At 35.6% G+C, this 12,251-nt stretch overlaps 1 protein-coding gene across 1 annotated transcript in view; it reads right to left on the minus strand.

The window, feature by feature from the left end:
• Positions 1-12,251, minus strand: part of LOC148941198 (uncharacterized) — a 54,714-nt gene that overhangs the window by 6,036 nt on the left and 36,427 nt on the right. Inside the window, exon 2 of the mRNA XM_089103959.1 lies at positions 6,065-6,355. Within this exon, the coding sequence (XP_088960085.1) occupies positions 6,065-6,317 (253 nt within the window). The 5' untranslated portion in view covers positions 6,318-6,355. The remainder of the gene's footprint in view (positions 1-6,064; positions 6,356-12,251) is intronic.

Below are 12,251 nucleotides of genomic sequence, written 5' to 3' on the forward strand. Positions count from 1 at the left end.
ACTGAAAACTAAGGTATAATGTTGTTTTGTCAACATTCCAGTACATACAGATCTGTCAAGTAGCCTAGGCAAATTTCTGAGACAGAAATCAGAAGAGGTTTAACACAGTAACTGGGAAATACCCTCCCAGAGTATTTTTTCCTGGTTCCATTAGCCTACTGTAAGTTTTTATTTTCCTAATCAAACCATTTAACAAGATAGCAAAAATGACATGTCTAGAATTTTACCAAAGATTGTCATTAGCACAACATCAAATGGTAAATTTCTAGTGGGTCATATAATTTAGCTAAGATAAAAGTGAAAATGTCATTTGATGCCTTTTTTATGTTCTTTCATATTTCAATAGTCATTTCTAGGGCTAATTACATCATGAGCCCTTAAAGGGGCCCAAAGGTATTTCATTTTGTTAACAACACAAAAAAGTTATCAATAGTAGTTATGTTATCAAAAAGTGGCTAAAATCATATCACTAGTTTATAAATAAATTGTTCAATAGTAATAACTATTCCAAAAATAATTATTTATAGCAATTCAAGGCACTTGTCTATTATATAAAACACACTTGAACCCTTAAAGAGCCCAAGATGCAATTAGCCCCAGAAGCAATTGTTGAATTATGAAAGAGCACAAAAAACCACTTTCATTCTCCTCAAAGTTTAAACTTACCTCTCATTTCAATCAGAAATAAACTTTACCCCTATCCTCCAAGCAAAATTCTACTTTACCTACTTTTGGCTATCTTGGAAAGGGGTTAGGTTAGGAAAACAAAACTTTCAGTGATGGGTCTACCAGCTAAAGTATGCCATGGGAATGTATTTTGAAATACCTACCTACACTCCTTCTCCCTCTAGAGGGTCCTGATATTTGCCTACATGAGAGGTCTAATTGGAATTTTGACAAAACAACATTTTACCTTAATTTTCAGTTATCAGTTTCTTTTCCTCTGGCTTTAGTTCTGAAAATACAATTCCTGTTATTTGAGTAAGTCATGAATATTTTTTTCAAAATTTAGGAAATGGATTGGTATATCTTTAAAACCTTATAAATTGGGATTGAGTAAAGTAGTGAAGCTGAAAATAATTTTGTTGTACTTCATTAAAGCAGAAGATCTGTTTTGCAACGTTTCACTTTTATGTAAAATGTTTTGTCCAAATTCCAATTAGACCTGTCATTTAGACAAAGCTCAGGACCCTCTAGAGAGAAAGAGTGTATGTATGTGGTAAAGTTCTACCAAATCATATTGTTGAGTTAGGAATAAAGTGAATACACCATTTGATGCCTTTTTTATGCTGATTACAAATATAATAATCATTTCTATCAGAAATGAATTTCAGCCCCCCCTATATATGCCAACTCAGGGTTAGGTTTTAGAAATATATACCCTGAATTGGCATATATAGGGGCGTGAGGGGGGGCTAAAATTCATTTCTGATAGAAATGATTACTATATTCATAATAAGCATAAAAAAAGGCATTGAGTGGTATCTTCATTTTATGCATGTAAATAATATGATTTGGTAGAACTTTACCAGGTAGGTATTTCAAAATACATTCCCATGACATACTTTAGCTGGTAGACCCATCACTGAAAGTTTTGTTTTCCTAACCTAACCCCTTTCCAAGATAGCCAAAAGTAACTAAAGTAGGATTTTGCTATAGCCTATAAGAACAATTTATTTGACAATTTACAGCAGCAATTTCAAAAGATTTACACATTGCATTTTAGCATGGAGAAAATTGAAATTTTTCCTTAAGTTGGAAAAAGAAGGAAAAAAGAGGAAAGACTTGATGATAAAGGTTCTCCCATTGGATAATATATTACCTAGGATCATTATAGGCCTACATATTTTAAAGTAAGAATTGTCTTCTTAACATGTCTCCTTATCAAGAGTAAAAACTAAATTTTTACCAGAAAGGCATTGAGTGGTATAGGCCTATTCACTTTATTTGCAAGTCAATAATATGATTTGGTAAAAAAATTACCAGATGATTATTATATTTGGAAAGGGCATAAAAAAGGCATTGAGTGGTATGTTTACTCTATTTGTAAGTTAAAATTTGGGTCAATATCTACCAAATCATATTATTGAGTTAGGAATAAAGTGAATACACCATTTGATGCCTTTTTTTATGCTGATTATTAATATGATAAGCATTTCTATCAGAAATGAATTTCAGCCCCCCCCCCACTATATAAGCTATACCTAACCTAACCCGGAATTGACATACAAAGAGGGGGGGGGGGGCTGAAATTCATTTCCCATAGAAATGCTTATTATATTTGTAATAAGAATAAAAAAAGGCATCAAATGGTGCATTCACTTTAGTCTTAACTCAGTAATATGATTTGGTAGATCTTGACCAAAATTTGAACAACAAAAAATTTACCAAATTCATTTGCAACACAAGTGATTGTGTGAACCCTAGGTAAAATTCTACTTTAGCTACTTTTGGCTATCTTGGGAAGGGGTTAGGTTAGGAAAATGAAACTTTCAGGGATGGGTCTAAAGGCTAAAGTATGTCCTGGGAAGGTATTTTGAAGTACCTACTTCCAATCCTTCTCTCTCTAGAGGGTCATGAAATTTGCGTGCATGACAGGTCAACAACATTTTACCTTGACAAAACAACATTTTACCTTAATTTTCAGTTATCAGTTTCTTTTTCTCTGGCTTTAGCTCTGAAAATGCAATTTCAGTGATTTGAGCAGAATTTTAAGCCATACAAATAGTTTATTTCCAAAATTTAGGAAATGTATTTGCATATCTTTAAAACCTTATAAATTGGGATTTAGCAAAGTTGTGAAGCTGAAAACAATTTTGTTGTACTTCATTTAAGCAGAAGATCTATTTTTGCAAGGTTTCACTTCTATAACTCATACTTTTAAAGGTCATTAGAGGTCAGGACCCTCTAGAGGGAGAAGGAGTGGAGGTGGATACTTCAAAATATCTTCCCAGGACATACTTTAGCCTGTAGACCCATCCCTGAAAGTTTCATTTTCTTAACCTAACCCCTTTCCAAGATAGTCGAAAGTAGCTAAAGTAGAATTTTACCCAACCCTAAATACAAGCGATTTCAAAGGGATCCTGGGTCTCACGCATGACATTGTTGGTCTATCACTAATTGAAGATGCTTTGAACCAAAGTCTTTATAACAATTAAAAGGAAAATAAACGAATCAGGAACCCCCTCTTAATTGTACATTTGTTTATGATTTTATCGTAAATGCTTGGAATGACATAACTTAACGATTAAATTCGATGAAACAGACACTTACCAGAGCAAGGTTTTAATTTTCAAATAATAATTTCTTCGATTTGTTTAATGGTGTAAAGTAAATGCTTTATATTTGAGTAGCGCCATCGCTATTATTTTTTTGTTTGGCGTCGCTTCTGACTCTTTAGTAATATATTCAAAGCATATGTATCATTTGATATCTGTGATGCTAAGAGTGTTTATTAATACATAAAGTGGTTAGGTCCACAAAAATCGTAGCACTAAATATTGTGGATCAACAACCGATCGGCTGACATTAAAGATAGATTTTCCCAAGAAATGTAGAATAATAAAAAAAGCTTAGGAAATCTTGCAGGTGGTATAAAAGAAAAAGAGCATGGAACTAACCAAAACTTAGGCCATTCTAGTCTATGATATGTACATATGTCCAACAAAGGCTCTGGTACATTAATATCTCAATTGACACTTTTTACCATTTTCTGACTCCATGTATTACTGCTAATAATAAGTAACTACATCAATAAAACACCTGCTACGGACAATCCTCTTCCATCCCAATCTATTTAAGACATCTCTCTTTACACCCTCCCAGGAAGTTTTAGTTACCCCTAAATCCTTTCTTAGAACTTCCTCTCAAACAGTATAGGGACGACCTGCTTATCTTTTGGTCCTAGAGGGTAGGCCAAAAAGGACAATCTCTGGTAATATGTCAACTACCATTCCTACAGCGTGTCCTATCCATCTCAACATTGCTTTCATCAGAGCTCTAGAAAAGGAATACAACTACACTTTAAAATACGGTCAGTCAGAAAAGAACCCAAAACAATCAGTAAACAATTTTTCTAGAAAACATTAAGTAAGTTTCTCGTCTTTCTGAGTGCCTAGGTTACAAAACCATATTTGACCCCTATCGTCATTACAGCTTCCAATATTAGGCCCGTTTTTTTGCACTAACATCCTACATCTAAGATCTCACATCTTTCTGCAAAGATTTCCGTTCTTTTAGCTCATCTTTGTTCTAAGATCTTGCAGCTCACTGATGTTAGCAAAAAGTGTGAAAGACGCCATCATTCTGTTATATAGAACAATCTCAAGAGAACTTTTATGATATACTCATCACAGTGGTGGATCAAGACGAGGGGTGAGGGGGCGTGCACCCCTCCCCCCTAAACTAGTCTAAATTAGTGTAATTTATTTAATTAACGTAAGTTTGCGTTAAATAAACTTGCTCCTAACGCAAGTTTATCAGATCAACCTATTTTATCCCCTTCCCCTAAAAAATCCTGGATCCGCCCCTGACTCATTATTGTTCTAAGACCACTGATCAGAGCAGAATGATGAAAGAGGTTTGCAAAAGAATGCTATAAGATGTGAGATCTTAGTGCTAAGATTTCACTTTTAAGCATACTTTTGTCAAAAAATGTAAGTAAAGATGAGACAAATAACAGCCCTAATGTAATCTTGGTTCACAGGTTTATATTCTTATTCTTCCAAAAAAAATTTTTAGTTGCAAAAATACAACCTGAGTCTTGGCTATTCCGCTTTTAACATCTTCACTGCATTTACCATCTTTATAATTAATACTTCCTTGGTGGGTCAAGCTGTCCATCTACTCAATCTTCTCGGTACCCAACGTCACTTCTTTACCTTCCCTTATTCCCACTCTAAGCAACTTAGTTTTTTTAATCAATGTTCAAGCCAGTTCTTGCACCCTGAGTTTTCAAAAAAAAAAAAATCATTCATTGTGCTAAAATTCTCATCTGGGATTCTCAAATCATCAGCACAATCTAAGCCTAAGAGATATTTCTTTTCCATTTGATTCAACGCTTTCCCATAGCCTTTTGCGTGTTTCTTAGGACATAGTAAATCAAAATGATCATACGCAGCGCGATAGCGCTGCCTAAGTAAAGAGCGATGTGGGCACAATGTTATTATTATTTTTTTTGTTTCATACCAGGGCACTTCGTATCGAAGGAGTTATCGTAGAAAATTCAAAAGGGGCTCATTCGATTGGAAATTAAAAAGGCTCGTGCACTTTTTAATAGACGAAAGTGATTAGAGGGCAACTCACCCCCTCCTACGCCCACTATTTCCCCAAATACATTCAGTCAAATTTTTTAGATACACATTTTGTTCAACGTAGTTTAAAATCTGGAAATTATATTATTGAGGATGACAATCCCCCCACAGCCCTCAGGGAAAAAGCTGTAAGTTATGCCCTGGGGGCATTTAAGGTTTATATAGAAAGGGCGATTGTATAAAATTCAGAGGGGACTCATTGGCTTAGGAATTTTCTGAAGTATTTTCAGAAGTTCAACATTTCGAAGAAATTTTGATTGATGTATTTGGGGAGCTGGTGGGTGGGAGAGGGGGTTAGTTGCCCTTCAATCACTTAAGACTATTAAAAAGAGCACTAGCCCTTTCAATTTCCAATCAAATGAGCCCTTTTTGAAGTTTCTGCAACAGTACTTTCTATAAAAACCTTATATGCTCCAAAAAATTTTGATAGTAATTTTTAAAATTCTATTCTATTCTATATCCGAGAAATTGCCATAAAGCATTTCACATTGCGACTACAGCAACTTTACATCAACAGTATCAGAAAAAGATAAGTATTATTTTGATTACCCTCATCATCGACAACAAAAAAAATCTTTAATTCGCGCTTTGTGCTTGAAATTGTTCGTGCAACCTTGGAACCACGCTCTCCAGAGTACCTATGTGGCACAGAATGCTCGGACAGATTCGGCGTTAAATTTTAAAAAAATAATAACGGAAGATTGTGCAGGAAAAATTGAAAACGCTGCCATAGGTACATTAAAGGGACTTACCACTTGACGATAGAGGACTGATCTCAGTTTCTGTGGTACCAACGTAACTGGCAGAAAGAATATCTCCCTCATTTATAAGAGGTGAAATTTGAGGAAGGACTAAATTTACTTCTCGGGAAGTAGAAGCAGATGCTCGTTCGGGCAACTTTGACGATGGCAGAAGAATTTCTTTGTCGGAGACAATAAGCAGTGAGTCCCTCGGATCAAGGAAGCCAAAAGAATCGTCTTCATCTATTCTCGTTAGATCCGTCATATACAGGAAGACTGTTGGCAACGAAAATTTTCCACAGGCTAGAAAAAAGAAAACTGACATTACTTGTAATGAGTAAAGGGTGGGCCAGACGTTGCTTAGATCTGTACGGATTTTAAAAGTCAGAAAATTTACAATTTAACCGATAACTTACATGAACAGTACCAAACATGAAAGCATTGCTTCCCGAAATATCCAAAACATTTAGGCGTTCTGAAATTCAAAGTAATTAACACAGATAACCAGAAAAAAGAAAAAAATTCCTGTTATAGATGTATTCGCTTTGCAAATGTATCCATCTCCTCCCATAAAAAGTCCAAGATGAGTTTAACAGGCAAAAAAGAGAAAGAATGCTTCTGCTTTCTAAATTCGAAACACCTTATCTTGAACTTGAAATTATGGCTATGATGTGCTGATACATCATCCAATGACAATCTCTCTCAAACTCTGAAGAAAAACTGCAGGATTCGTAATGAAAGACTATTAAAGACTCAGCTCTGTAACTAAGCATCAGGGAAAAGTACAGATACATTGTCTTGAGACAGGACAGCTAGCCTCTAATTTTAACAATCATACACACCTTCAAAACAAAGCTTCGAAACGACTGATAACACATTCCACGAATGAGATAAGATGATGCAGGATCAAGATCAAAATCAGGTACTTCTCTAATGTTCCAGCAAACAAGATTAGGGCTCTCTTCAGCATCACAGTAAAGATACGCCAACTCTTGATCATAGATTAGCAATTTCCTTGACAGAATGAAAAAGAACTGTCCCAGCGACCTAACCAAATCCACTATTTCAGCAGCTGCCACAGCTGAGTCTGTCACATCGCTAATCACATAAAGTCCTTTCTTATAGACAACACCCTTGAAAATGAGCTCCTGGACATGTGTCTTTCCCCAGCTTATGTGGAAACAGTGTCAAGTAGCAAGTGTTTGTCAGCTTTCCATTTTTAGAAACTGTACAGCTGATTTCCTGACACATTCAATTTGAAAGAGATAGGTAATTCTGGTACTTCTGGTAACTCTTGGCCATTGTCATGGTCAGATTTCTAGTTGAGGATGCACTTTTAGCACCATCTTTAAAATATATATGGCTCGATTCAAGCTGAAGAGTCGAAGAATGTATTAGGGGGCCCAGTTTTGCACAAAAAAATGCAATTGACGTCTTGTCTGGTACTTGAATCCATTTTAATCATATTCAAATATTTGTGCGTTCAATCAAGATATATCCTTATTGTAAAATCTAACTTTGCTATAAATATGTGTGTAAACATCCGACTTGACACAAGCAGTACAATTTTCCTCATCAGCAACATTAGAGACCAACATTCATTTTCAGCCTTTCTTGGAACTAACTGGCCAAGTATTAGAGGAAACTGGCGAAGAAATACCAAATTTGGGATGGCATTACCTTCAAGGCACTTAAAATCATTTGAGAAAAGAGGAGGTTTGTCCTTAGCATCTATGCCCTAGTAGTGTAAGTTGGCAACACAAGCACTAGGCTCTGGTTATTTTAAAACCCCATCAATAATCAAGCGCTGCAAACATTTTCCAGCATCCCACTTCATAACACCTTCATACAAGTCATGGGCTATGCATGGTGGTAATGTAAGTTCTGTCACATGAAAATTGGACAAGGCATTGAAATCAGAATTGAACTTTACGCCATTTACAGACTGCTTCCTAACATTTGGTTCTTGCAGCTTGTTTAAAGATTCCTCATAGGATGCTTTAGTTCTAAGAGAAAACAGACCTTTCCAATTGTCTTCAGATGCAGCTTTTCCAGAGAACATATAGACTCTTCAGAGATTCTTTACCCTTCTGTTAAAGTCTTTTACAAGTCCCCCAATAAAATTTGAACCCAAGTTATCCCCACATATACAGAAAACTATAAGTTTAAACCTTGTACCATCAATCACAATACCTTCAGTGCAAAGAGACTTTAATTCATTCACAACTTTTTGAAGACTTTTTCAGGACCAACAATCTTGAAGTTCGATGCCAGCTCTAGTATTACTAACTGCACTAGCTCTAGCCTTGCTCGAATCCAAGATGGGGAGTTGAGAACTCTCTTATAAAAAGCTAGAGCGCTGTACTTTCCTGACGTAGACTTTTTAAGTGGTTTTTTTATTTGTACCTCATCTTGGTAGAGGTGAAGAAATATCACATTTTTCTTCATGTCTGGATCAGAAGCATATAAAGAAGCAAATCGGTCACCATCACAGAAATTTCTATGTACACCGTCTGCTGAAGGACGATACAAATCTATCAGAAATGAATTAGGTCCTCTATCTTTCAAAAAATTTTCCTAGGAGGCTTCAACTGAAACTACTTGAACAAATCTTCTGTCTCTGTACTTTTCAAGTCTGATAAAGACTTGCTTCGGTACCACAGTACCGCAACTTGCAAAATACTGGTCTCTCATGTACTGAGATCTCAGTGATCCAGTGCCAGGATCTGTAACAAGAAGCAAAGGATCCTGCATATACTGACAGTCAATTTCGTCACATATTTTCTTAAGTAAATCCGGTTGCAAAACAGAAGACATGTATTTAGCAGCAGTTTCTTTAAGCTTTTCTACTACGATTTTATGAGACTCAGTGAAGAGAAGCCTAAAGTTCTCAAGAATAAAACTGACAGTTGAGGCAGCTACATGTTTCTCTGATTCTAATCGAAGGAGAAGCAAAGCAAGCCCATCCGCAAGTGTTTGCCTTCTAGGCTCCATATCCCTATACCCGAGTCCCCTGAGGATGTTTGTCTCAATCCTGCTGTTTTATTTGTAGCTGCTAAACCAACTCCCATTATTTCATCTTGGTTCAAATCTAGCATTTCTGACTAGCATTACAGGTAGGGAGACCTGTACTTGAAACTTCTTACTACAACCTCTAAAAGGACATGGTACTTCCTCTGAATCTTTTATATGGGAGTAGAGGTGGCTAAACAGGAGGTCTCTCCTCACAAACTCTAATTGACAAGAACCTATACTGCAGCGAAATCTGATTGCAGTCTCACTAGGCACTAGTGTAATAGCAGCCTTTTCAGTTTCTGAGTGGGAATCTAGATGAGTAGCAAGTTTGGTGTGCCAACTGAAAGCCTGATAGCAGTTGGGTATGGGGCATATGACACGACGAGACGCAAACAGACTGGCATGCTGTTTAACATGCACTATATATTCTCGCAGGCTGTGAAGTTCCAACGAACAAAATGAACAAACTAGGATTTGTCAAGAAGTTCTGCAATTTGATGCCTTAAGATCAGATCTGCAATGAAGTTTGACAATATACAAAACTGGAAAAGATGGCTTTAGACGATGCTAGGTGCACACCCCCCCCCTGCTCCATAGCGAATCACGTCCTTAATTTGTAGCTTAATATTCCTCTTAATCTCATTTGAGTAGAAACTTAAGAATGAATGAAAAAGTAATAAAGAAAATAGAATAAATGCTTATATTTTTGTAGCAGATCATGGTTTGATAATTTATGTTCATCAAGAGTATGACAAAATATTTGAATGCAGATCCAAAATATTGATAACCATACAGAGCATGTTCTATGAATAAAGTGTTTCTGAAAGAAACATAGTTAGTTTATTTGTGTATGGTGACTTGTGGCCCAACCTGTTAAACTAAGCTAAAGCTCATTCTAAAAAAAAAAGAAGTCAAAAATGTAATGTATTTCAGCCATTTTCTTGGCAGGTAGGCTAAAACAGAAAGACAGAACAGCCCCCATTAGTACTGTAGAAGCCAAAACACCTTTCACATGTTTCAAATTTGACATACAGATGAAGGTGCAGAAAAAATTTTAGTGAACAAGAATTTCTGAATTTTGACTCAACTACTAGAATACTTCTAATACACTAAAGCATGTGAAAACTTTTGCAATTTCGTGGTTTAGTGTGGGATGCAATGTGGAAATTCCAGAATTTTCTGACCGGAGCTTCCAGAGGAAGTGGCTGTTACATTCAAACGGAGGATTGAATTCTGAATCACATGATTTCTTTAAAGAATAAAAATAAGACACTTCCATTATGTTACACTTCTCTGCGAAGATGAGGATTCGTAAAATATCGGATTCGATTATCAGACAATTTGACATTGGAAGGAGCCGGGACCCAAAGGCCAACGCTCCTTTGTATATGACTTTTATCCCGTGCCTCCTCTTGAAGCTAACACAAAACTCAAATGTCACTTAATTTGCTTAATTTATATTAGTACAATTCTACAATCTATTTGAAGTCTGATAAATATATTATCTAATTACTATTTGACAACATGTATAAAAATGGAAAGAAACATTAAATCTTATTAATAGAATTTTTACGTATATTAATAGTGTATTATTAAAGTGTTTTCTGATAACAATCCCCTTTCCCTTTTGATGTCACAAATGCCCGCCACTGTACAGAAGGTGGTCACTGGCGTTTACCCCCACCCCCACCCCCCCATAAAATACCCCCCGTTGAATATAAAAACCCCGCTGGGTATTTTCCGCAGGGGTATTTTCCAGGGAGGGGTAAACGCCTAGAATCACAGAGAGCATTGTTTAATTCTAAAAATGCTACTTTAGCTACTTTTGGCTATTTTGGAAAGGAGTTAAGCTAGAACAAAGAAACTTTCAGGGATAGGTCTACAGGCTAAAGTATGTCCCGGGAAAGTATTTTGAAGTACCTACCTCCACTCTTATTGCCTCTAGAGGCTCCTGAAATTTGCCTACATGACAGGTCACATGACCTATTGAAATTTTGTCAAAACAACTTTTAACCTTAAATTTTTTAACCTTAATTGTCTCTGGCCTTAGTTTTGAAAATGCAATTCCTGTTATTTGAGTAGAATTTTAAGCCGTATCAATGGTTTTTTTTTATTTAGGAAATATATTTGCATATATTTAAAACCTTATAAATTGGGATTGATCAAAGTTGTGAAGCTGAAAAGAATTTTGTTGTACTTTATTGAAGCAGAATATCTATTTAACAAGGTTTCGCTTTTATAACACACAGATTTTTAAAGGTCAACAAAGGTTAGGACCCTCTAGAGGGAGGAGTGGAGGTAAATACTTCAAAACACCTTCCCGGTACATACTTTAGCCTGTAGACGCATCCCAGAATCTTTCATTTTCTTAACCTAACCTCTTTCCAAGATAGCCAAAAGTAGCTAAAGTAGAATTTTACCATTCTATCTGCAAAGTTCATAAGACTTATATAAAACTAAAAAAAAACATCAAAAGAACTTACAATTCAGAAATAAGTCCACAACAACAAGTGAAAGGTCTTCGTCTGTGTAGCTTTTAATCACAATAGATCAAAACCCGGACAACCTACTTTTAAAGTTTAAACTTACCTCTCATTTACATCAGAAATAAAATTCACCTCACCCCCTTAATGTGCAAATGTATACCCTGAATTGGTATATATAAGGGTGGGGGTTCATTTCCGACAAAAATGATTATTATGTTTAGAAAGAGCATAAAAAAGGCATCGAGTGGTATGTTTACTTTATTTGTAAGTCAATAATATGATTTGTGAAAAATTTACTGGTAAACTCTAGCGGGTCTGCATGCAAAAATGTGTAAGGTACAATTATGATGTTTCAAAGATCTAGAATCTTTGTACTATTAATGTGATACCTTGCAAAATAGATCTTTGGCTAAAATGATGTACAACAAAACTGTTTTCAGCTTCACAACTTTGCTCAATTCCAGTTTGTGAGGTTTCAAAGTTCTGCAAATACATTTCCTATAAATTTAGAAAAAAAACATTGATATGGCTTATAATTCTAATCAAATAACAGGAATGGCATTACAGAACTAAAAGTGGAGAAAAAGAAAGTGATAACTGAAAAATAAGGTAAAATGTTGTTTTGTCAAAAATTTCAATAGGACCTGTCAAGTAGGCAACTTTCTAAGACTAAACTAGAACAGGGTTAACATAGAAGC

This window comes from Artemia sp. Qi Xiang Cuo, chromosome 18, assembly GCF_049724085.1.
Source record: "Artemia sp. Qi Xiang Cuo chromosome 18, ASM4972408v1, whole genome shotgun sequence".
NCBI classification, from domain to species: domain Eukaryota; kingdom Metazoa; phylum Arthropoda; class Branchiopoda; order Anostraca; family Artemiidae; genus Artemia; species Artemia sp. Qi Xiang Cuo.